Source organism: Salmo salar, chromosome 21 (assembly GCF_965601325.2).
Source record: "Salmo salar chromosome 21, fSalSal1, whole genome shotgun sequence".
NCBI classification, from domain to species: domain Eukaryota; kingdom Metazoa; phylum Chordata; class Actinopteri; order Salmoniformes; family Salmonidae; genus Salmo; species Salmo salar.
Genome location: NC_138311.1, coordinates 4,140,469 through 4,163,070, shown reverse-complemented (window position 1 = coordinate 4,163,070; position 22,602 = coordinate 4,140,469). Strand labels below are relative to the sequence as shown.

The 22,602-nt window shown below is 40.5% G+C and overlaps 2 protein-coding genes across 2 annotated transcripts; one reads left to right on the top strand and one right to left on the bottom strand.

Annotated features, from left to right (window-relative positions):
- Positions 1–3,586: 3,586 nt before the first annotated feature.
- Positions 3,587–7,785, bottom strand: zic2a (zic family member 2 (odd-paired homolog, Drosophila), a). The gene is made up of 3 exons (XM_014163785.3): positions 6,362–7,785; positions 4,782–4,945; positions 3,587–4,612 (listed from the first exon to the last, which is right to left on the bottom strand). Exons 1-3 carry the CDS (start codon positions 7,335–7,337, stop codon positions 4,418–4,420), a joined length of 1,335 nt encoding a protein of 444 aa, XP_014019260.1. The 5' UTR covers positions 7,338–7,785; the 3' UTR covers positions 3,587–4,417.
- Positions 7,786–14,194: 6,409 nt separating this feature from the next.
- On the top strand, positions 14,195–19,429 carry zic5 (Zic family zinc finger 5). Its single transcript, XM_014163784.3, has 2 exons — positions 14,195–15,430; positions 17,389–19,429. The coding sequence occupies exons 1-2, from the start codon at positions 14,368–14,370 to the stop codon at positions 17,826–17,828; spliced, it is 1,503 nt and encodes a 500-aa protein (XP_014019259.1). The 5' UTR covers positions 14,195–14,367; the 3' UTR covers positions 17,829–19,429.
- The last annotated feature ends 3,173 nt before the right edge of the window (positions 19,430–22,602 follow it).

Below are 22,602 nucleotides of genomic sequence, written 5' to 3'. Positions count from 1 at the left end.
GGTAGCAAATTAAGTTAATTAGTGCTATACAAATTGATTTAAAAAATTGGCAATATGCAATAGCCCAATGAGTGTTTATGTTCCTGAATGTTCAGTGGAGGCTGCTGAAGGGGAGGACGGCTCATAATAATGGCTGGAATGGAGCAAATGGAATGGTATCAAACAAATGGAAACCAAGTGTTTTATGTATTTGATACCATTCCACATATTCCGCTCCAGCCATTACCACGAGCCCGTCCTCCCCAATTAAGGTGCCACCAACCTCCTGTGTGAGTGATGTCCCAGAATAAAGCATTCATTTTTATCATAAACCTAATGCCTTTCCAAGGTAGCACATTGTGTTTTTGTGTATGTTTTACTCAATATGAAGTTCATTGTTTGATTTCTGCTCCTCCCATCCTTCTTGACTGTACCTGGAGCAGAGGTGCGAGTGAACTCATGAACATAATTCTTCCAACAAACACCCTCCCACCCATGCACACACACTCCCACCCACATCTGCTATACCACCCCCTTTCTCACTTCCATACTCACACCCACCCACTCAAACACACATTACACAAACACACACACAAACACATACAGACACACAACTCCTCCCCACAGACTTGAGTATTGGAATTGTGTATCTGCCCCTTGTCACTGAGAGTAACTGAATAAAAAAAATACATTCATATACCCTAACCTATACTTTTTAATAACTAGAATTATGTTGAATTCAACTGCTCTCAATGTTCTATCAATGGTCTGTCTTCCTTTGGGGAAATTGTGTAGGCCTAATATTAAATTGTATGTGTATACGTAGCCTATGGGCTACTTTGGGTAAAGTACTAAAGACGTTTACTCTAAGCTCTGAATAAGCGTGTTTATTGAATGTTGCAATAATGCTTAAAATGTATCACATTTAGGCTACATAATTAGCCTATACACCTCATACAAATGACAGATTAGCCTGTGGGGTAAGTGGTGCCAAAATGAAACTAAAACATGAAACTAAAACATACATCCGGGTATATCTCTCTATCAATAGCACCTTAAAGCCAGGTTCTGAAGCTCTAACTGTATGTGAGGGTGACTGGGGGCTGGTTTGGAGACTGGTCTGGAGTCTGGAACACCTGAAACAGCTATAATCTGCAATCTAGAACCATAACCATGCTTAATTTATGTACAAAATATGTATATGTGTATGCATATCTAAGCATACCTCTTGAGCTGTATGTATCCTCCTGACTGGTGGATGTTTTTTAAGAAACTACAAAAGCAAGTAATAACTAAATGTACTGAATAAGACACATTCCTTTCAACAATTTATTCAGATTTTAGCAGAGATGTAGAGAAGCATATTTAAACTCTACCAACCTTGCCAACAGGCATGCCAGCTAAAACAGTTAGACAAGCTCTATCTTGAAGCTAGTTAATAGGTTGGGAGATAAGTTCTCAATCTTGGCTAGCTAACACCAACTGTATAAGATTGCTAGGGTGCTATGAGTGTTTTTTTAACCGGACAAATCTAAGGGGGCACATGCCCCTGTACCCCCTTTTTGCATGACACCTCTGCTCCCAGCTCATCCTTCTCCATCATTGGTCAATATGAGAGTAGCATGCGCTGAGAAAGAAGCGGCATCATCGAGCTGCCTGGGGCTGATCGTTGACATTTTCTCGCTCCCCACAGGTCATATCTTCCCCGCCGGAGAGAAATTCCGCACTTCCAGGTGCCATTAGCAATTATTTACTCGAAATCTATCATTTAAATGGCATTGGAAATCAATTGAAAAGCTTAATTTGAAAAAATACTCATTAGTTAATTAGTTCAGGCTATAGCCTATATCCGGGTAATGCAAAAACATGTCTAAGACATCTGAACATTAAACTTTGATTAAATGAATGATTCAACCGAGCTGGAATGGGGTAGGAAGAAACATTGTTTGATTGCCGAGATATGTAAGCGGCTTATGTATGTGCCACAGAGAATTGTAGGTAAGTCAATGACGGGATAGCCTCTTCACATGGTCTCAGACTGAGAAAGCTGCCTCAGTTACTCGCCACCTGCATCAACATGCACTCGTTTATCGCTCATGATATGACATTACCAGATTTCTTTTTTGGGCCACTCCCTACCCTCACACATAACTCAATTACATTTTCTGCAGACCAAAAAAAATGCCTCTATGGTCAAAAACATAATGCATTAAGTGCAAATACATGTTTAGGCTACTAATTTTAATGAGTGCAAATACACTGGGGGTATGTACAAAGATTATCAGGACCTGCCAGATGTTCTGTAACCAATAAGCCCTCGTGGCTGTCTTATTCACAGATAGAAGGAACCACTAAAATCGTCTCAAGTAGCCATACTCTCAACCTGTGTTGCCTAAACAATACAATCCACTCACTATTCCAGAAAGCAACTGTCTCAGTCAGAGAAAGTATACCCAAGTGATTGAAATAAATCAATACAACTGTATAAATTATATGGCCACGCATTCATACGCCTAACCATGTCTTGGCATACAGAAGGCTCCAGCCCCGCTCAGGACTGAGTCAAGTTCAAGTTCACGGCTTCTCTGACTGCGCAACCTCCTCGTGTGGGGGAGGGGATGTTCGGCTGGGTTTTCGTGAGTACATGGTCTCTCTACCAAACGTAAAGCCTGTGCCAAAACGGTTAAAAGATACTGCCATTTAATAAGTCTAAAATTTAAATGGTCTGAGTCATTGCCGGGTATTAATTTTCTACATTGTATTTAATTTGGATGCATGGACAAACAAGCGAAGCAGGAGTTCAAATCAAATTGTATTGTCACATGCGCCGAGTACAACCGAATACCGTGAAATGCTTACTTACAAGCCAACAATACAGTTCGAGAAATAGAGTTAAGAAAATATTTACTAAATAAACTAAAGTTTAAAAAAATATTTATTAGTAAGTAACACACAAAAATGACATAATAAGAAGGCTATATACAGGGGGTACAGGTACCGAGTTAATGTGCGTGTGTACAGGTTTGTCGAGGTAATTAGGCTATAGGTTAGGCTTCATAACATGTGGGTTCGAGTAGCCTGATAGCCTACTCTTTTTACTTTCAAGTAGACATACATTTTAGTTGAGTTTACATTTTGGCCTTACCTGCTTAAATAAACCTCAGCCACAATGTTTGTTTTGTGACCAGCGAGAAGGTTATGCCTAGGCTACACATATATCTTGAAACTTGGAATTTGGCCTGCCACATTAACAGGGATTGCAGACCATGTTCATCAAAAAGATTGTTATATGGTTATACGTCATGACTTATTCACGAGAGGTGGTGCAATACGAATCCAGAGCTGATGGGGTTTTAAGAGAGACCTAAGGGCATAAGTATTAATATCTAAAACAATACTTGTTTTACCACTGGAAGCAGAATATAATTTACATAGAGCAGATACACCCATATCCTCATAGCATGCATACTCTTGCTGAGCAAATGTGTCTTAGCTTTATTGGTATATGAAAATGCTGGTCTGAAATGACCCGCTTAATAACCATATTTGGCACCAGTAGAGTTCTTATGAAAACAATTATGAGTATGAAGACATCAAGAGAGGGACATTTTTTTAACACTTGCAACACTTTTTATTATATTTGTATGCAGTAAAATTCTTATCACAATAATGAAGGAAACACCTCTTTAACTTTGAACAAAAACACATAACAAAACAACTGCCCGTGTTTAGCTCATAATTGTACATATTTATAGTAAAGAAACATTCTTTATAAATATTGTTTCATCTGTAGCAAGTAAATACCATAATTTAATTACAAACGGATAAATAAGGCAGTCGATATTTACAAAAGGGAGGGGGTACAGAAAATCCAACGGCACAATGTTTATTTTCCTCACAATCTTCCAGATAGTAATTCACAATTCAAAACTTGCAAAGCACAAAACATCACAAGTTAAGCCCAGCAAACTAAAATATACATTCACAAGCAAAATATTGTGGTCTGTTTGAGTTAAGTGTTGACTTTGGCACTCTTTCCAGTTTATAGATGTTTAGTATAGTTACAATCAATTTGCCTTAGGATCACAATATTTAACATCATAATACAACTTGAATCGTAATATGTGCACTAAAAGTCCAGTTAGAGAAATAGCTACCATTGAAGGAACATCTATACACCAAAGACTGACAAAATCTATCACAACCAATGGGAAAGAGGGCGTGTAATATTTACAAATATATTGAATACACCTTAAACATATCACATTTTCTTCTGTTGGTAAGTGAGATTTCTTCCCTGGTGGTTTTGAATCGCTTTTTATGATTTTGAAGCGTTCATAGTAGGTTATTCGTGCTCTCCTCGGTGCACAAGTGTCCGAATCTCCTGCGCTGGTAGGGGTTCTGAGCAATGGTCCTGTGTTCGCTTTTCGGTTCAGTCCTAAACATACCATTCACTGAAATTGGACGATAAGCTGCTGTGGCCATTGTGGTTGTTGTGGACTGCGGGGGACAGATTGTTGTTGCTTTGGGTCTCGGTGGTGGGGGAGACAAGGCCAGGTGGTGTGGACGATTCATAACCAGAACTGGCTGCAGGCGAGGAGTCGGACGCTGGAGGGGGGGCCGCTTCGTGGACCTGGAGAAAAGTGCAGATAAAATGAGTTTATGATGTCAAGACAGGAAAATTGTGAAGTATGACTTCAAAGTTCTTCAAGAATGGTGGGGAACATAACGTAAACAACAGACGTAAACAACCCGTACATGCTGCTATCAGCTGGAAAGTGAAAGACTGAAAGTCAATTTACCTTCATGTGTTTTCGTAGAGAGCTGGGATGTGTGTAGGACTTATCACACATCTTGCAAAGATATGGTTTGTCTGACGTGTGAACGTGCATGTGCTTCTTTCGGTCGCTGCTGTTGGCAAACCGCCTGTCGCAGCCTTCAAACTCACACTGGAATGGTTTCTCTCCTGCCGAAAAACAAGTATAAAACAGACACGTTAGATTCAGTTCAGCAAAAGCCTATCAAACGTCTATGCCTTAGGCCGAATACTATAGGTGTTGGATTCAATAACATGGCCATTCAACGAGGAGTAACGGGTTAATTCATAGCGTTCGTCATATTTAGTGGGTGCAGTTATGTTCACTCACATGCCTTCCATTCAGTTAAATCTCAATTGTAGCACAACATTTATTAAAAAATATTACCTATGTTCGTGGGAGCAGAAATATTCTGTTTTATGGTGGGTTTTAAGAAATAGCTTATCATTTAGGCCTATGGGAAGCCTATTTCTTTGAATCACAGCAATTTAATGTAAGTAAGCCAGTAGGCTAAGTCAATTTAGGCCTACTTTTGAACATGTATTTCATAGACTACTATATTTCAATATATGTCAGGGCTCTGAAATTTAGAATTGATATCAAAATAGTAACAACATGCCCGAGTTAAATGTATATAGCCTAAACAAAACGCAAACATCCCATGTGGGGCAATAGCCTTTGGTGCATAAGGCGCGCCATTTGCTTGGAAACAATAACAAAACGAAATTGCACCTGACCAATTCCATGGCTGTATAGCACAACTAAATCCTCCCAGAAAATAGTCCAAAAGTGAAAGGCTGGTAATGCATCGAGCACCTAGGCTACTACCAATGGAATGCATGAGAAAACAGAATAGGCCATTACACACATTCACACACTTGCATGTTCGTGATGAGTAAATTGGCTATACGATTGCCAGAAAACAAAAAGCCAAACAATATTTCTCAACGGACAAAACAAAATAAATCGATTTGTGAAAAAGAGGCGAGGCATTCCGGATATAATCCTAAAAGCTCAGTCTTGCGTAAACATTAAACCGGGTGATGAGATGTACTACTACTCCGCGTACGCCAAGCGCTGCGAGCCAGAAGCCCTCGCCTCGCCTTTGACCCATTTTTAAGTTTACAAACCATAAAACCTCGACAGAATATCGCATAATTTAGCACCTTGTTGCAAAACATTGAGTTTCTCCAGAACTGGACGAAATCTAATCGTATCCAGACGCGTCGGCTATGTGTTTACTATTTTAGAGTACAATTCGCACGTTAAACTAGCAGCTTTTCTTTCTTAAATCCAAATCTACTTTGACCATAGGTGTGAATGTCTACCTTGGCAGTCTAAAAATACCCTATCGACTGATAGTCATCTTAAATTTGGTCAACTTGGATGTTTTGACAACGTGAATAATGAGATTTTTGCAAGCTACGCAATTGGCTAAGATGCAATATAGCATGGCGTATTGGCACAGCGAACTCTTAACTGTGCGGTGTACTTTTACGAAACGAAAAAAGTGCTCGAGAGATGAGAAACATTTGGGTAAAATGCTATAAATATTGTATAATTACCTGTATGTGTGCGCTTGTGAATCTTCAAGTTTTCCGACCGTGCGAAGACCTTGCCACATCCAGGGAAGGGGCAGGGGAAGGGTTTCTCTCCCGTGTGGACCCGAATGTGATTCACCAGTTTGTATTTTGCCTTAAACGGTTTGCTCTCGCGGGGGCACTCTTCCCAAAAGCAGATGTGGTTGCTCTGCTCCGGTCCTCCGACGTGCTCCACGGAGACGTGCGTGACCAGCTCGTGCATTGTGCTGAAAGTTTTGTTGCAACTCTTCTTGGGGTTGCTTAGCTGCTCCTGGTCGATCCATTTACAGATGAGCTCCTGTTTGATGCACTGCTGCCGCATGTAGCGAAAGAAGGCACCGGGGTGGTGCTGGTGAGCTCCCATGTGCATACCCATGTTCATATTCATGCTGCTGTACTGGTTATGGAGCTGGGCGGCCGAATAAGGGTCGGTCCTTGGGCTGGAGACCTGGTGGTACTGATCGGAACGCCCGAAAACCTCACCTGGTAGTCCAATACGCATTTGCCCGTTGAGCACATTCGGGGATCCGTGGGACCCATGCTGGTCGTGAATCCCGGGGAACAGAATGTGGCCTTGACTGTCTGTGTGGGAGTGATGGAGAGACCCGGTAGTGGGGCCGAAAATAGCGTGCTGACTGCTCGCCGGAGAGGATTCTCCGAAGCCGCGGCTGCGAAAAAGAAAGTCCCTGGTCGAGTTGAATGGGGAACTCGCGTACGAGGTGACATGGGCGGCGTGTGCACCCAATGCTGCTGTGGGGTAGCCGGGCGCCTGAGAGGTGAAGGCTGAGCTCTGTCCCGGAGAAAGATCGTGGTTCAGTTTAAACGCACCCATGTGTGCCGAGTCGACGAAGCTATTTTGTGCTAAACTCAAGTCTCTCTCCTGCATCTCGCTCGCTGTGTGATGCCTGGAAAATGTGCCAACTCCCAGTCCGGGGAACTGGTGACCTGCGTCCAGTAACATGGTCTCTCAAAGCGAATTTCGTTCGAATCAGCTTGTGTACAACAATTTTGGGGGGAAAAGTACAATTCAATATTATATTCGGTTAGGGTTATTCACAACTTCATTGCATGGAAACACCATATCAGGCAAAGTTCAAAGCGATGATCCGCTCGTAGGGGAAAAAAACTACACAAACACGTCTATATTCACTGGTAGTTAACTTGTTACTAAAAATCCCCATGAAACGAAGAGATTCCTTTGCGTTTTTCCTCTGGAAACTGTGAATGTTGATTGCGTTTAAACACACAGGAATAATTTAATAATTATCTTACTAGGTGTCCTCGCATGGAGAGAGTGCGGGTTGTTGCAGCATCTCGGATTGTTGTTCGGATTGGTGTGTTTATTTCTTTCGCTTGTCTGTGTTTATCGCGGAGGGTCCCTCTTTCACCGTGGACTGGCACTAGCTCCTCTTACGCCCCCTTTAACTGAAGCCCGGTCATTCATTCCAAGCAGTCTCATTGGCCACTTCGTCTCATCAATCCCAAGTGCCCCTCCAATAGCAGGTACCGCTTTGACGACTAATAGCTGATCGCCATTTTCACTAATAATTACCGCCTACTTGTTAGGAGCGGCTTTTAGGGGGAAGGGTAAAATAAGAGAGGGAGAGAGAACGAGTGTGGGGGGGGGGGGCATAGTATCGGAAATGATGCCTCAAAACCTTAATTTTATAGCTTGATGTATAACCAGTGGCTTGACAACACGGCATTGCACGTTGTGTGATAACGGGCTTTAAAAGTTGACCTATGGTTGAATGAATATGATAGAAAATAACGATCATCGAAATAGCGAGCTGGTCTTTTGGGGAGAAGGTGGGGTCTGCACATTTAATGACATTTAACCAGTCATAGTCAATTTATCATTAGACAGGCGGATATAGTTAGCAAATATTTTAAATGATTTAGCCAAACCATTATTTTTGGTATTGACAGTGTTTATATGTAGCCTATACGTAATAACGCACACGTTTATGTGCAAACGCACGCGTTTATACTAACTGACTTATATCACGGGAGACCTGGCGGCGTTTATAAGTGGGTAATAACGGACGCTTAAATAGGCAACATATCTACAAGCTCTGTGAAGCTATACAAAGGAAACTGAAGCATACAATATAGGAAGTCAGAAAAAAATATGCCATTTAATTTCATAGAATACATAATACATATAATAGTCTGCATTATGGATGCATTCATTATGTATTTCATTAAATTAAATGGCACATTGTTTTCTGATTTGCTTTGCTTATCTTATGTTTCTGCTGTTTATCCTCACATTTCTATTGCAGAACTTATAGATATATGTAACAGAGTACTATCAAAAAAAGGTTACTGATCATTTACCCCACAAAGGGAATAATATATGTTCATAGCATCTGCTCCTCCAACCATCACTGAACTACCATAGGCTCATGTAGTCTATACGTACGTTTGTTCAAATATTACACAGCGGTCTGCGCACCAATTGTAATGCCAGAATTACCACTTTTTTACATGACAACAGTACACGATGTTCATATTCTGCTAAAGAACATTGCCTAATCATTTGAAAACATAAAACACACGAGTCTGTAAAGTTAGTGTGTTAGTCAATTGCCTACTATGCCTATAAAATTACACTTCTAAAACTAATTCTAATGTTGTTTCCTATGTGTATTACGGGTTTGGGTTTGGGGAAGTGGTATTAGCCTACTGTTTCAATGGCATATTCAATCTTTACTACAGGGATATCTATTCCCCAAGCATGGCTTTGCACGCGCGCGCACACACACGCACACACGTGAGGAGGTATTAAATATTCAGAGAGTACTTACCTTGTTTTTGTAGAGAGCGGGGTTGGTGGTTTGTTCACTTTGCTTAGCTTGTACAGTTTGTCAGTCTTGCCCCAAAAATATGGTTACTGTTTATTTTATCTGCAATCAACAGCATGAGTTTATGTTTGAATGTTTTTTCTCCTGTAAAATAAAAAAAAAAAAATGCGTAAAATGAGATTACTATACATACATATAGCCTAAATGCAAAACACACTGCCATAGGTCTACACCCATTATTTGTAATTAGTCATAATTTGGTGAAAATATTAGGGAGCATTACAGACAAGAATTGTGTGTAACTTCATCACAATTGGGTGAGTTTGTTGAAAACAAATGTATTAAAGTAATAAATAAAATAGAGTTTCTAGAATGGGCTACTAAAGAATAAAATAGCCTAGATCCAAAAGCCTAATGGTCCTTCCCTTCAATTGCCATAGCCTACCATAAAGTCCCAATCAATCTCAACAAGAAACCTCGCTTGCTGGTCGTGCGTGCAAAAACACCGCCAACTCACAAGGTTCGCTAATATAGTGAGTCTTTTCATCCAAAGCGCGTACTGTATGGACTGCGTTTAACAACGGTCTCCAACAACAGCTGCCCATTGAAATGTACACACTAAGTGAAGGAAGTTTACTTACACTTCCATTGAACTCAAGTCCCACAAGTCCTCCTGCTCCAACACAAATCAAACATTCTCTGGTCCCTCTCGGCTCCCAAACACTTAAAATAGCGGGCAATAATGGGACGGAGAGTAGGTAGGACGTCTGAAAACTTTGGGAATCCTGTCCCTCTCTCACTCAGCCCCAAGCCGGGGCAGCCAGAGCGTTCTCTGCCATTCTTCCAAGAATCTATTTCTCCCCGCACCACGGGACACGCAGGACCTGATCCAAGTTCAAAGTCACGTCTGCCGACTTCTTAAAAGAACTTCTTTATTTCCGTGGAAAACTACAAAACCCCTTGGCCTTGTCACTTGAGAAAAATAAATTAAAGAGAAAGAAAGAAAACTCAATCGGATCAGAGACGCGTAGCTAGCTATGGGTTCTTATTTCCATCTACCTCTAGAAGAAAGGGACATCTGAAATTCCCCACGACATACATTTCAACAAGTTTCTCAGAGCCAGAATACAGAGGACGAGACAGAAAGTGTTAAAAGAGGGTTATACATAGCCTATAACATACATTGTACATTGTACAATGTATATAAACTAATATATGGACTCTAACACACCTTTCACTATTTTTGGTTTACAGAGAAAAAAACTCCCACAGAAGTTTTGACCAAATATGCATGATAATGCTTATGATTTTAATATTGCCAACAACAAGGATAAAACCATTGCATGCCCTGATGGCGCAGCGCTTAATGCGGGCCAAGGGCGAAGGAAGCCGGGCGTATTTCATTAGTTCATTATTTGACAATATCAATATGTTGACGCATTGGAAGGTTACTTGTGTGGTTTCCATGACCTTGTTTGTTTCATGAATGTTTTACCTATGACCCATTAAGACCACATATGTTGGCCTCTTGACTTGTTCTGTAAAATAAAAATAAAAATGATAACAAATAGCCTTTTGTTTTAAGAAGTTTAAAGCCCGTCTTCCAGCTGAGCGTCTGAAGTAAGGACAGGCCTTAGGAGCAATTTCTTACTAATCGGAATCAAGGAATTGAACTCCTTCATTCAGTTGGGAATTTCAGAGGGGTGCTCTTTGAAATAACACTATTCGGATATTCTGTAATCGTTTTTTTCTTCGCCTACTATATAAAAACATAGAAGCCCTGGCCTGACAACTATGGACCCTTCTCTGTACTAATATGTTTTGTAAAATAATATATTCATTTGTTTTTACTATTCCCTAAAGATCACGTTGAGATTGGAATCGCATTATCGAATGAGCCACTTGTTCGTAGATGATAACAACATACACATTGTACTGTATGTATCCCAACGGGGTTGGTTTATTGACCATTCAATAGCTGTAAATTAAAAACTTGGAAGCCAAATTATTTGTAGGCCTACCTGTTATTTGTATGTGCAGGCCATCTATTAATTATGTTTAACAATATATTGGGAGGTGTGCTTACTGTTTATTTGAATTTCGCATTGTAGGCTAGCCTTCTGTATCCAAAAAGTACACTTTATGACACTTTGAAGCACGTATCAATGGTAATTATGAATTTAAACCACAGGTGCATGCAGACCTGTTCCCTTTTAAGTCAATACCCATATACGCCAACTGATTTACACAGAGTCATGGATAATTTGACTACGCACTAGGCCTAATATTTCCGTTGTTGCGCAATTTTTTAAAAGTATTTTAGAGATATATAGGTTGCTCCAAAGAAAAAAGAAACTATGAGTGCAACTGTTGATTTTGAAGTCATCAGAAGACAAGAAAACATGCCAAAAGTTGACTATTTATTAATAGTAATTGTTCAGATTGTCAGCTACAGTATGTGATGACACCATTCAACTATGCTAAGGTCTTGGGTCAAACAAATTCATCTGTAAAAAAGTAGGCTATTAAATATGAAATAGTCATTTTACATGTACTGCCCCTATGCCGAGACCAAAACTACTCTGCGAAAGTGTCTAGAAGTATTAGATTCATTAATTTAATTAGTTGAAGTTGAGTACTGGGGTAGTTTTGGGCAAACCCCGTCATGTTCCTACCACTTTAATAAGGACCAATTACATCGAGATCTGTGAGGCCGCCGATCATAAATCGATTACAAAGGTGTCTGAAAAAAATACATAAGAAATCGATGACAGATACACGCCCTGCTGTGTAGAACAGGGACCATACAAGAAGGCGTGGGCCACTACCATAAAAGTGAACCAATTCTAAGATTTACAAGCTTCTCTTACTCCGTTCCTTGCTAGGGTCATAAAAACTGAATTTAACTATTTGGAATGGATCACTGGCAACTTATTGAGAAACTATTTACACTATTCAGCTCCCTCCATGCATGGGGCAGTGGTGAGAATGAAAATCCTAGATTTATAAAGTCATTTAGCAAAATAGATAGGTCTTCAAATATAATTAGTTAAATAATCTATATGCAATTTGTTGATCAAATGCAGGCTAAAATCTAAGATGGACATGATTGTTATATATGCAACACGTTTCATTTGTTAAATCTGGCAACCTGGTATGTGTAGGCTACTTGTAATTAATTCATTGGCCTCAATTTTAACAGTACAATTCAGATGTCAACACTTTTCTTTGATACTTGTATTGATAAAATATTCCTTTCTATCTACAGTATGTGCCTATAAGATATGTGCTTCTATATCTAAGCACAAAATACATACAAAATATTCCAACATGCTTTTCGGCTGAGACCGGTTTGGTTATGCATGGGTTGTTGCACAGTATTGCATGACTTCCAAATAGTCCTAGTGCTTCGTGATACTTGCACAACTCATGCAATACTGTATTAGTGGAGTATAAACACTGGTTTAGCAGACACCTCCGCAGTCCCCGCAAGACGGGAACCACGAGTTTTGGCGATCCCCCACCTCCTCCTAACTGGCAATATTGGATCTTATCTGTAAAATTATCTTATGTAGTTTCTGGTAATAGCCATATGTGACTTTAAATAATACGTATCTCAAAACAGATTCCTAAAAGATGTGTCCTGAGATTTGGTCAACTCAGTCAGATTTGTCTAAAATCCTAAATGAATGAGGAATGAGCAGGGTTAGCTATACCATATGGACCCCTTTATTCATGTCTTCATTACATGTAGTGCAATAAGACCACTCATGGTCTGAAAAGTTCTCTACTTTTAATAGATTTAAACAAACAGTATTGGAATCACCATGCATAAGCTGTCAACTCCATCTGCCTATTAATACCATGTTTGCTTCAAACATGTTACATTTAATGAGGTTTTAGAGTCATAAAGCAACTAAGGATAAGAAAATTGCTACTTGAATGAAGTCCGATTTTTGTTAACTCAACTCTGTCAGAGTGCTAATGTATCTGATAGAATGGTTATGTTTTTATTGGGTACTTTCAAATTAATCATGTTCCATACTTTACAAATGTTTGTATTTAACTTTTATTTTTAGAGGCAAAAATATGTCTGTTTTGAGTATCTGTTGTCAACTCCATCAGTAGCTTGTCAAATCCATCACTGATGGCTAACCCACCTTAATATTATGAAAAAAATATTGAATCACTTTTTTGCTTGCTCAGACCTTGCGGCCCCGCGAAACTGCACTATGCCACTAAGTATAAAGTTGCAATAACTCAGTAAATAATTGAGAAATGTAACATGGACAGACATCAACTGCATAGTATGTCACCCGTATCAAGTGGAAACAACATTAAGCAATTTTCTTTTAAAGAGGGACGATGTTATGTTGGGAAACCATATGAAATATAATTGTATGCATATAAAACATTTCTATTACATACTAAATTATAAATTGTTAAATAATAATTACTAATTTTAATAGCGACTTTGAAGTATTGTGGACATTTCAGCTTTCTCTATGGCCATTAGTCTTGGAAACAAAATCAATTGTTCGAGACCATGGCTTTAAAAGTATTTGATTGGCTAAATGTCTCCATTATTATTGATGTGTATGTATTTAATTTGACCTGAATAAAAGTGCATATAGCCTACTTGAGTTATGGTGATAAGAATGTATTTTATTTAAAATTATATTTTCTACATTGGGGTTACACCCCTAAAGAAAAATACGAACAAGAAGAGACAAACGCTGTATAGTCATTTCTAATACTGTAGACGTCCTAAATTTTATCCACGTGTGTCAGCCCCGGGTAAACACCATTGCGCATAAACTGATTTGCTGGTAACTTTGTGTGTAAAACTTTTTGGAATCAACAGCGATAAAGAGAGCGAGGGGGCGGAACCCCGCTGAGCCCTTGCGCTGAACGACAGCCAATCGCTTCGTTCTCTTAACTGCCAGTCACCGAAATCCATCCAATACCCGCAGTGCCATTTCTGAACTGTATTCCCTACTGTGTCCTCCAACTGTTGTATGTTCTGTCAATCGCTTGAGGACTGAGTGGGAAAAGGAACAAGCAGAGTTAGAGGCAGGACAAAAGAAGTTATATAGTTCGCTTATATACATATATTTTAATGTTTTAGAAAATCGTGATGGCGGGGGAGAAACAATAGCGGTGGATGGACTTGACAGTGTAGTTATGGAGCCCCCTTTGAGCAAGAGGAATCCGGCGATAAGATTAGCGGATTTGGCAGCGACTCAACCTCTTCCTCATCAGAATATGACAGGCTTCCCGGGTCTAGGGGTGCATCACCCTCACTCCCACCATGCCCACCACCACCCTGGGGAGATGGGCAACGACCCCGGAGTGGCACTCACTCCATTTGGACCCGAGCACATGGCACAGACAAACGCTCTCAAACTTAGCCCCTCTCAGCATATTCAGAGCCATCACGAAGCCCAGACCGCTGCAACGGCAGCATCCTTCACTTCTGCTCAGACCACAGTAGGTTTCCCCGTGGCTCCTCACCCCCACTCAGGCTACTCTAGCAGCAGGGACTACATCCTCAGGAGAGAACTCTCAGCCTCGGCTATGCATGCACTTGGCGACCAGCATAGTTCCGCCTCCTCCCCTCATCACCATGGCATGTTCATCGCACCAACAGGTGCTTATGGGCACGCCGAGACTGGTGCCCATCCACTTTTCTCTGGACTCCACGACCAAGCGGCCCCAGGTGCGCACCACCACCACCACCATGCCCTCAACGGGCAGATGCGTCTGGGTCTACCGGGGGACATTTACGGCAGGCCAGAGCACTTTGGCCACAGGCCCGAGCACTATGGACCATCTTCTATCCACAGCTACAACTCCATGAACCTCAATGTGAACATCGCTTCTGCTCCTCACGGAGCTGCGGGGGCATTTTTGAGATACATGAGGCAGCCCATCAAGCAAGAGTTAATCTGCAAATGGATTGAACAGGATGAAACTTCAAAGAAGCCCTGCTCCAAAACTTACAGCACCATGCACGAGCTGGTCAACCATGTCACGGTGGAGCACGTCGGGGGACCGGAGCAAGCCAGTCATGTCTGCTTCTGGGAGGAATGTCCGCGGGAGGGGAAAGCTTTTAAGGCGAAATACAAACTGATAAACCACATCCGAGTTCACACGGGAGAGAAACCCTTCCCTTGCCCTTTCCCCGGCTGCGGAAAAGTTTTCGCTCGCTCGGAAAATCTAAAGATTCACAAAAGGACACACACAGGTCAGTGAAAGTGTGCCGAATTATTTTAGAACTGCATTAAAAAACAGAAATCGATCTCTTGAATGAAAGCAGACGCTTTGAAAATGTTAAAGACACTTGTTTGTCATAGACAAGAAAATGTATATTGTGAAAAGCTTTCATTTGAATTGCTGGCGGGCATGGGGTGAGCATGCGTAAAAGTAACAGGAACGAGATTTAATCGAATAAAATTATGAATTATGGTCAAGCCAAGGCATCACGTGATTCAATGTACAGTAATAACTTTCTGAAAGATAGCTATTTACTCGAAGAGACGTGGAAACTAGAGGTGGGGGATTATGCCATATGGTTCTAGTTATTAGTCCGTATGACGTTTACGCCATTATGGGTCATGTTAGCGCTATGTTGATTTATCGACTATTCACAGCAGAAGCAACCATCACTTCAATCTCTAGTACGGATTTTATACTTTAGAAGACCAGGTGAAAATTAAACAATGTATTTTGGGGGGGAACGTTATAACAGTTTTATACTATTGTGTTATAGGCTGATGATAACCTATTTGAATCTTGACCCATAATAATTTCAGGCTGACCAAAGGAAAACAACAAAGTGAAAAAGGGTCACTGGGGCTGGCTTTTCTTCCAAAATGATATACAGTAGCCTAGTACTTGTCCTTAGAGGCCGACCATAGCAATGGCGTTAGTCAGTCTTAACACTTGTAGTATGATGCAATACAGTACGCAGCGGCACGCATGCTATGTTATCGAGTAGCCTGCAAAGCAGACCCAATGTTCCACCTTATAACTCACACGGCGACTACGTAAGTGAGACAAGTGTATCATTGAGGGCTGGCTTGTTTGGACAGCAAGTGGCTCCCAAGACTGGACTGACGCGAAAAACAGCACGGCAATCAGATCATGTCAGTGTCTTTGGTAGTAAGTGAGGAGGGAGACAAGAGCAGAGCCCACTGAAACTGTCATGATGCACCATCAAGCCTTTGGGGATTTGGGGATTACTTAGTAACAGCTAGCAAGAGAAGCCCCTTTTCCGTGCAGACTCAAGATTGTGGCAATAACACGTTTTTCTAAAGTACAAACAAAAACAATACACCCTAGGGGTCGCCCCTACACAGCCTGATGTATGGCTTTTCTATTTTGAGTTGTCCATCTTATAATCATAACATCATGTTATGCACATTATTCTCAATACAAGCATTACAACATATATGTTTCTCTTTCGCCAAAAGGCAATAATTTAGGACTACCAATGCACTTGTTTCCGCGGCACTTATCACATTGCCAACATTAACCTACATCTGAATGTTTTCGCCTTCTGGCATTCACAACAGTGAGAAAAACAGACGCAATGGGGGGAAAAAAACAGTGCCTCTGTATAGTCTACACATTTCCCCTGCGCGTTCACGTGTATAGCCCACCGGCCACCCTATGACATATTCCACGTGCGTCAGTCAGTCAGGAACATTCCTTGTACATGTGGGAGAGGAGTGATGCGGGTGTAGATGTATAATAAATAAGGTATGTCGGACAGGAAGCCCTAGTGGCAGAGTGGGCTGCCACACTGACCATTTTTGGAGTAGCCTTATACTGCGGGAAGTGATATGTTACCCGTTACGCGGTGGTTTCAATTATGGGCCTACTTTGGGTAGAGCATTTGGGTAGAGCACGTCCATGTTGAATAAGGGTGAAAATTGACGATCCTTTGTATAGGTCACATTTAAAGATATTGGCATTGCTGTTTGCTGGGAATATATTGTTTACATTTCATGTCATAACATTATTTATTATTGGGCCGATCCATTTGGTAACTTTCTTATTCTTCTTGGACTTCGATCAAATGTTTTTATAAAGGCCATTATAAAATGTCATCATTATGTTGTATATTATGTTAAAACACATGCACACTTTCCTGATATGATATGAGTAGCCTCTAATGCTAAATATCTCCATATCTTCCAGGGGAGAAGCCTTTCAAGTGCGAGTTTGATGGCTGCGACAGGAAATTCGCCAACAGCAGCGACCGGAAGAAGCACTCACACGTCCACACGAGTGACAAGCCTTACTACTGCAAAGTCAGAGGCTGTGACAAGTCCTACACGCACCCCAGCTCGCTGCGAAAGCACATGAAAGTCCACTGCAAGTCGCCCCCGCCCCCTTCTGCCAACGCTTCATACCATTCCTCTACGAACCCTCTTGGCGCGCCCCTTTCGCCCGCCTCCGAACCGCACAGGAACCGGTCCGCGAACCTCTCGCCTCAGGTTACCAACCTCAATGAGTGGTACGTGTGCCAGGGGAGCGGGGGACCCAACCATCTCCACACCCCCTCCAGCGATGTGCCAACTTCGGACTCGGACGAAGAGGACTCTTTCAGAAATGCAGACCCGAGGACAATGCTCTAATGTTTACAAACAGAACAAATTAAGTTTATTCCCCAAATTGTCTCCCAACTGGTTAGAAGTATAGTAAGAACTACCTGCATGGGGATTGTACTGACTGTAAGCATATAAATGGGACTTTATGGAGCAAGAAATAGCGCCGCGGTTGTCAGATGATGATGAAGAAGAACAACTGCCAATAAAACGTGCCCTCTCGGTTCGCTTTCTAAAGAGCTGAATGTATCAACATCTCAACAAGTCTCAATATAGGAAAGCCACAATCACCAGTATTATTTGAGAGAAGGAAATCATATTCATATTCATTTTGCAAGCTTTATTATTCAAATAGGTTATAGAGAGGACCAAGATAAGCCTAAATATACTGAGAACAGAAATACAATGTCACCAGTAAGGATAAGCCTTTGAGAAAACACATGCATACATATGCAGGCTACATTTACATGCCTGCATCGTTTAACACGGATGAATTATGCTTACATTGACATTGTCCATATGATCGCAATCCCTGGCAATGTAACCTGTCTTAATCATCAATGTCCAATCCCAGACAGAAGGCAGAAATAGACGTTGCTCTGCAAAGTACATGAGCCTTATCAACAGCCCAGGAACACTATAATAATGCCTAAACATCCAAGAATGGGGGAGTTGCATTGCATTTTTCTTACGTATATCTCACAGTAGATGCGAGAACTAATGTATTCTAAACATCCAATTGAATATCGAACACCTGCAGATAGCGACAGACATGTCGCACCCACATGGTAATATTGCTAAGACGCAAGTGTCTTAAAGGGTCCAAACATAGTTTTAAGATTTAAGACTATGTTTGGATGGACTTTTGTTATATTTAAGAACAATTTAAGACTATATTTTATGCAAAAAAAAGACACCAGTTGTACACTAGTTAAAGAGTACGAATAAGTCCTGCGGGACCCTAAATATGTAAACTGACAGGTTTTGTCAATGACGGTCGGATTTGTATATAATTGTACTGATGCTCGTGAATGTTGTTCTTAGTCTTAATTACGAATAATATGTTGTTTTGTACATTGTAATTTATTTGCTGGTATAAATGTTGTACTGGATTTACAGAGACACCAAAGAATATTAATATTAATTTTGGTGAATATGTAATAGACCTACTGATGGTTTTGTTCTGTAAAAGAAAAATAATTATTCTTTACTTGAATAGGCAGTGTATTGTGAAACGTTCCTCTTCTCGCATGCCCTTTGTAGTGACTGTGTTTTTCTATTTGGGGTGCATGGTGCCATTATTTACGATGGATAAAAAGTGATGATGAAACAGCTATGATTGTGCAAACCCTTGATGTTCGTGATCCCGAGTGGCGCAGCGGTCTAAGGCACTGCATTTACAGACCCTGGTTCGATTCCAGGCTGTATCACAACCGGCCGTGATTGGGAGTCCCATAGGCCGGCGCACAATTGGCCCAGCGTCGTCCGGGTTAAGGTTTGGCCAGGCTAGGCCGTCATTGTAAATAATAATTTGTTCTTCACTGACTTGCCTAGTTAAATAAAGGTTCAATAAAAATAAACTGACAGGATGAATTAATTTTAAAGCTTAATAAACACACCAGGCCGTGTTAGTAGTTAATACGTGTATTTTAGTTAACATAACTGTATTGTTTCTTCACAGAATGCATGAGGCCTGTCAGTGTAGGATGTCATTCCTTAGATAAGGATATGCCTACATAATTGACTTGTTTGCATGCAGTAAATGCAACCGTTTTGCTGGTAAACTCAGTTGTAAAGCTATTATCATATTATCATAGCCTACAGATGATCGAAGTAATTGTAGACTACAAACACCTTGCCAAAAAAAAAAGCTACTGGCTGGTTGGATACCCTACTCTAATAATCACAGACGTAAACATCAAAGGTTTTGTCAACAAGACACATCAACATTCAACGGGGAGCCCCTCAAACCTGACAAAGATGAAATGCGAGGGAATATGTGAATTGATCATTATTGACAGTTCAATAAAATTTTCACTGGTAACTCACAAACAACGGGCACAATAAAGGGTTGGTATAAACCAGTCAGGGCTAATGGAGAAAAGTATAGCCCTTAATGGTGTTGTCTGAAAGGCGGGACAGGACAAGGCAACCGAGCCATGAATCATTCATTGAAAAAAGAAAATATAAAAGATATCAATATGTAGGACCTTGTATAAACTACATAAAACAAGTCCCCCTTCTTATTTCCTCCATTAAAACGCGCAACCTCACTTTCAAAGTCGGCCCTGTCCAGAATTAAAATTGACCAACCCGAGTCCTGCACAACTTCAAAGGCCTGCTATACTTCTGAGCGGAAGGCCCGCCGCTTTGACACTCTTCATGGTGCGTTACGATTTCTACAGCAATTGGGGAGCGAGACGCTCACATTTGAATATGTCTGGTAAAAACCCACTAACTGCCACTAAATGGACTATCATCAAAGCGCACAGTGCACCTTCTCCCCGAACAACGTCATGTGTCGACAAAGATAGGCCTAGCTGGCCTATATTGTTGACAGAAAATGAAATAGGCCTACAGGGACAGAATTGTTTTGCAATTTTTATGTGATAATGTATAGTAGTATAGGCTGGGCAAATAATAGGCAAAGATGATTTTATACATGCAGTCATACAACAGACACAGGTGAAATTGAATTGTCTTAAAACAGTGTGCCAATTAAGCACGAATGAAATGAGTGAAATAGTAGAATACATTATTCATATGTCTTTGCGCTCCATAAGTCACATTTGTAAGAGAGTGTTAAGAAATAGTCTTTATTTATCCCATAGCATGAGGTGGCCTCTTGAGTCTGGTTTCTGTGTCATGTAGAACAAGCTGCAAAAACAGAATGCAAGCAACAGAAACACACAAACAAGCACCTTTTTGAAACGTTTGTTGTCAATTTTCACCTCTCATACTTTTTCTCCTGCTTTGTCTCCAAATAGTTTTTATTCCCTCTTTATGTAAGCTAATCAAGTTTTATTGAATACAAGCAGTGTTCTGACGTTTCTCCTTTTGGCAATAAACCGTTATTTGGACTGAATCCACTTCTATTTATTTAAAACAAGTGCTCCGTGAATGTTGCAAAATAAACACGATGAAAAATAACCAAAGCGATAGATCCCTCCGCCCGATGGGACTTAATGAAAAGGAGTGAAGCAGTCACCATCAATGAGAAACGCTTTGAAGTAGAACTTATTATCTGAGGAATACTTTTGGGTTGTCCTAACGACAGCAGTGAATGGGAAAGGCTCTCTCCTTTGTCAGCGATTTGTTCTCCTTTAGTGGGATGCCGGTGGAAATCACTTACATGGGCCACCTTACCATGCTGCCTGCAAATCAGTAACCGGCTGAGTCAGACATGCAGACGCCACTTTGGCAAGGACAAAGCAAAAGTCGCAGGAAAAACGTCTCTCGTTCTCTTTCATTTTTTTCCTTTATATGGGCTGAATGATAATTTTGGAGACAACAGTAGAACCAAAACAAATGCTGTCTTGTCAGATTTAACAAGAATTACCCATCTTTCTGAAGTTGAGCACAAAGAGCATAAATTAAATGGTTTGTGGTCTAGTCATTAAAACTACTACGAGTGATAGGTTTGTTGACTATAATATAAATAATAATGCTTAGGCCTACCTAGAGAAAATCGTACCCCTGAAAAAAAATGGATGTTCCTCCCTTCAGCAAAATATATTCTCACTAAACCCTCCCTGAAGGCTTGAAGAAAAATAAAACAGGTGACCCTCCCCTATACAAAAAATATAATTAGGTGGATAGCAGAGAACATGACTACGGTTTACCCTCACTTCTAGGACAGACCATGGCCTCGTTTCTAGTTGCGATGTAACCTAAGCTTTACTATAATGTACCAGATGCATCGTTGTTTCCCAATCAAGCACGTAGCGGGAACCTTCGCTAAGTGCATTTTTTAAACTATGTTGATGCATACTGATAGGATCAAAAGAAAAGCAGCGCTGCTCTTAGACCAGCTTTATCTATTCAAATGTTACCTTAACATTATAATTATTCCACAATACTGACGGATCAGCTCCTAGAGAGATATTACCACCTATGGCTGCAAATGGGCTATTGAGGAGGCTTATTAATAATGCACTAAATCACAGATTGGGCACATCACTGCACACATGTTGTCACACATCATGAAACACATTGAGGCAAGAATTACAGACAGTAGCCTAGAATTAGGTAAATAGATTTCAATTCAATTAACATCAAAATTATTTCAATGTTATTTAAATTTATAGGCCTATGTAGCCTAATGTATTAATCTTTTGCAGTCATCTCCGTATTCATTTGGAACATTGTTTTATTCTTTACTTGTTTGTAACAATTGCAAAGATATTGGCCACTTTATATATAGATTATTTGTACTCAACTTCTAGAAACGTATTCTTAGGATATACTACATATTCTATCGACATACTGTCCACAATGACTATACATCCTATCACACACACACACACACGCACGCACGCACGCACGCACGCACACACACGTATATATACAGTACCAGTCAAAAGTTTTGACACACCTAGTCATTCAAGGGTTTTTCTTAATATTTTGTACTATTTTCTACATTGTAGAATAATAGTGAATATATCAAAACTATGAAATTACATATATGGAATCATCTAGTGACCAAAAAATTGTTAAACAATTAAAAGTATATTTTAGATTCTTCAAAGTAGCCACCCTTTGCCTTGATGACAGCTTTGCACACTCTTGGCATTCTCTCAACCAG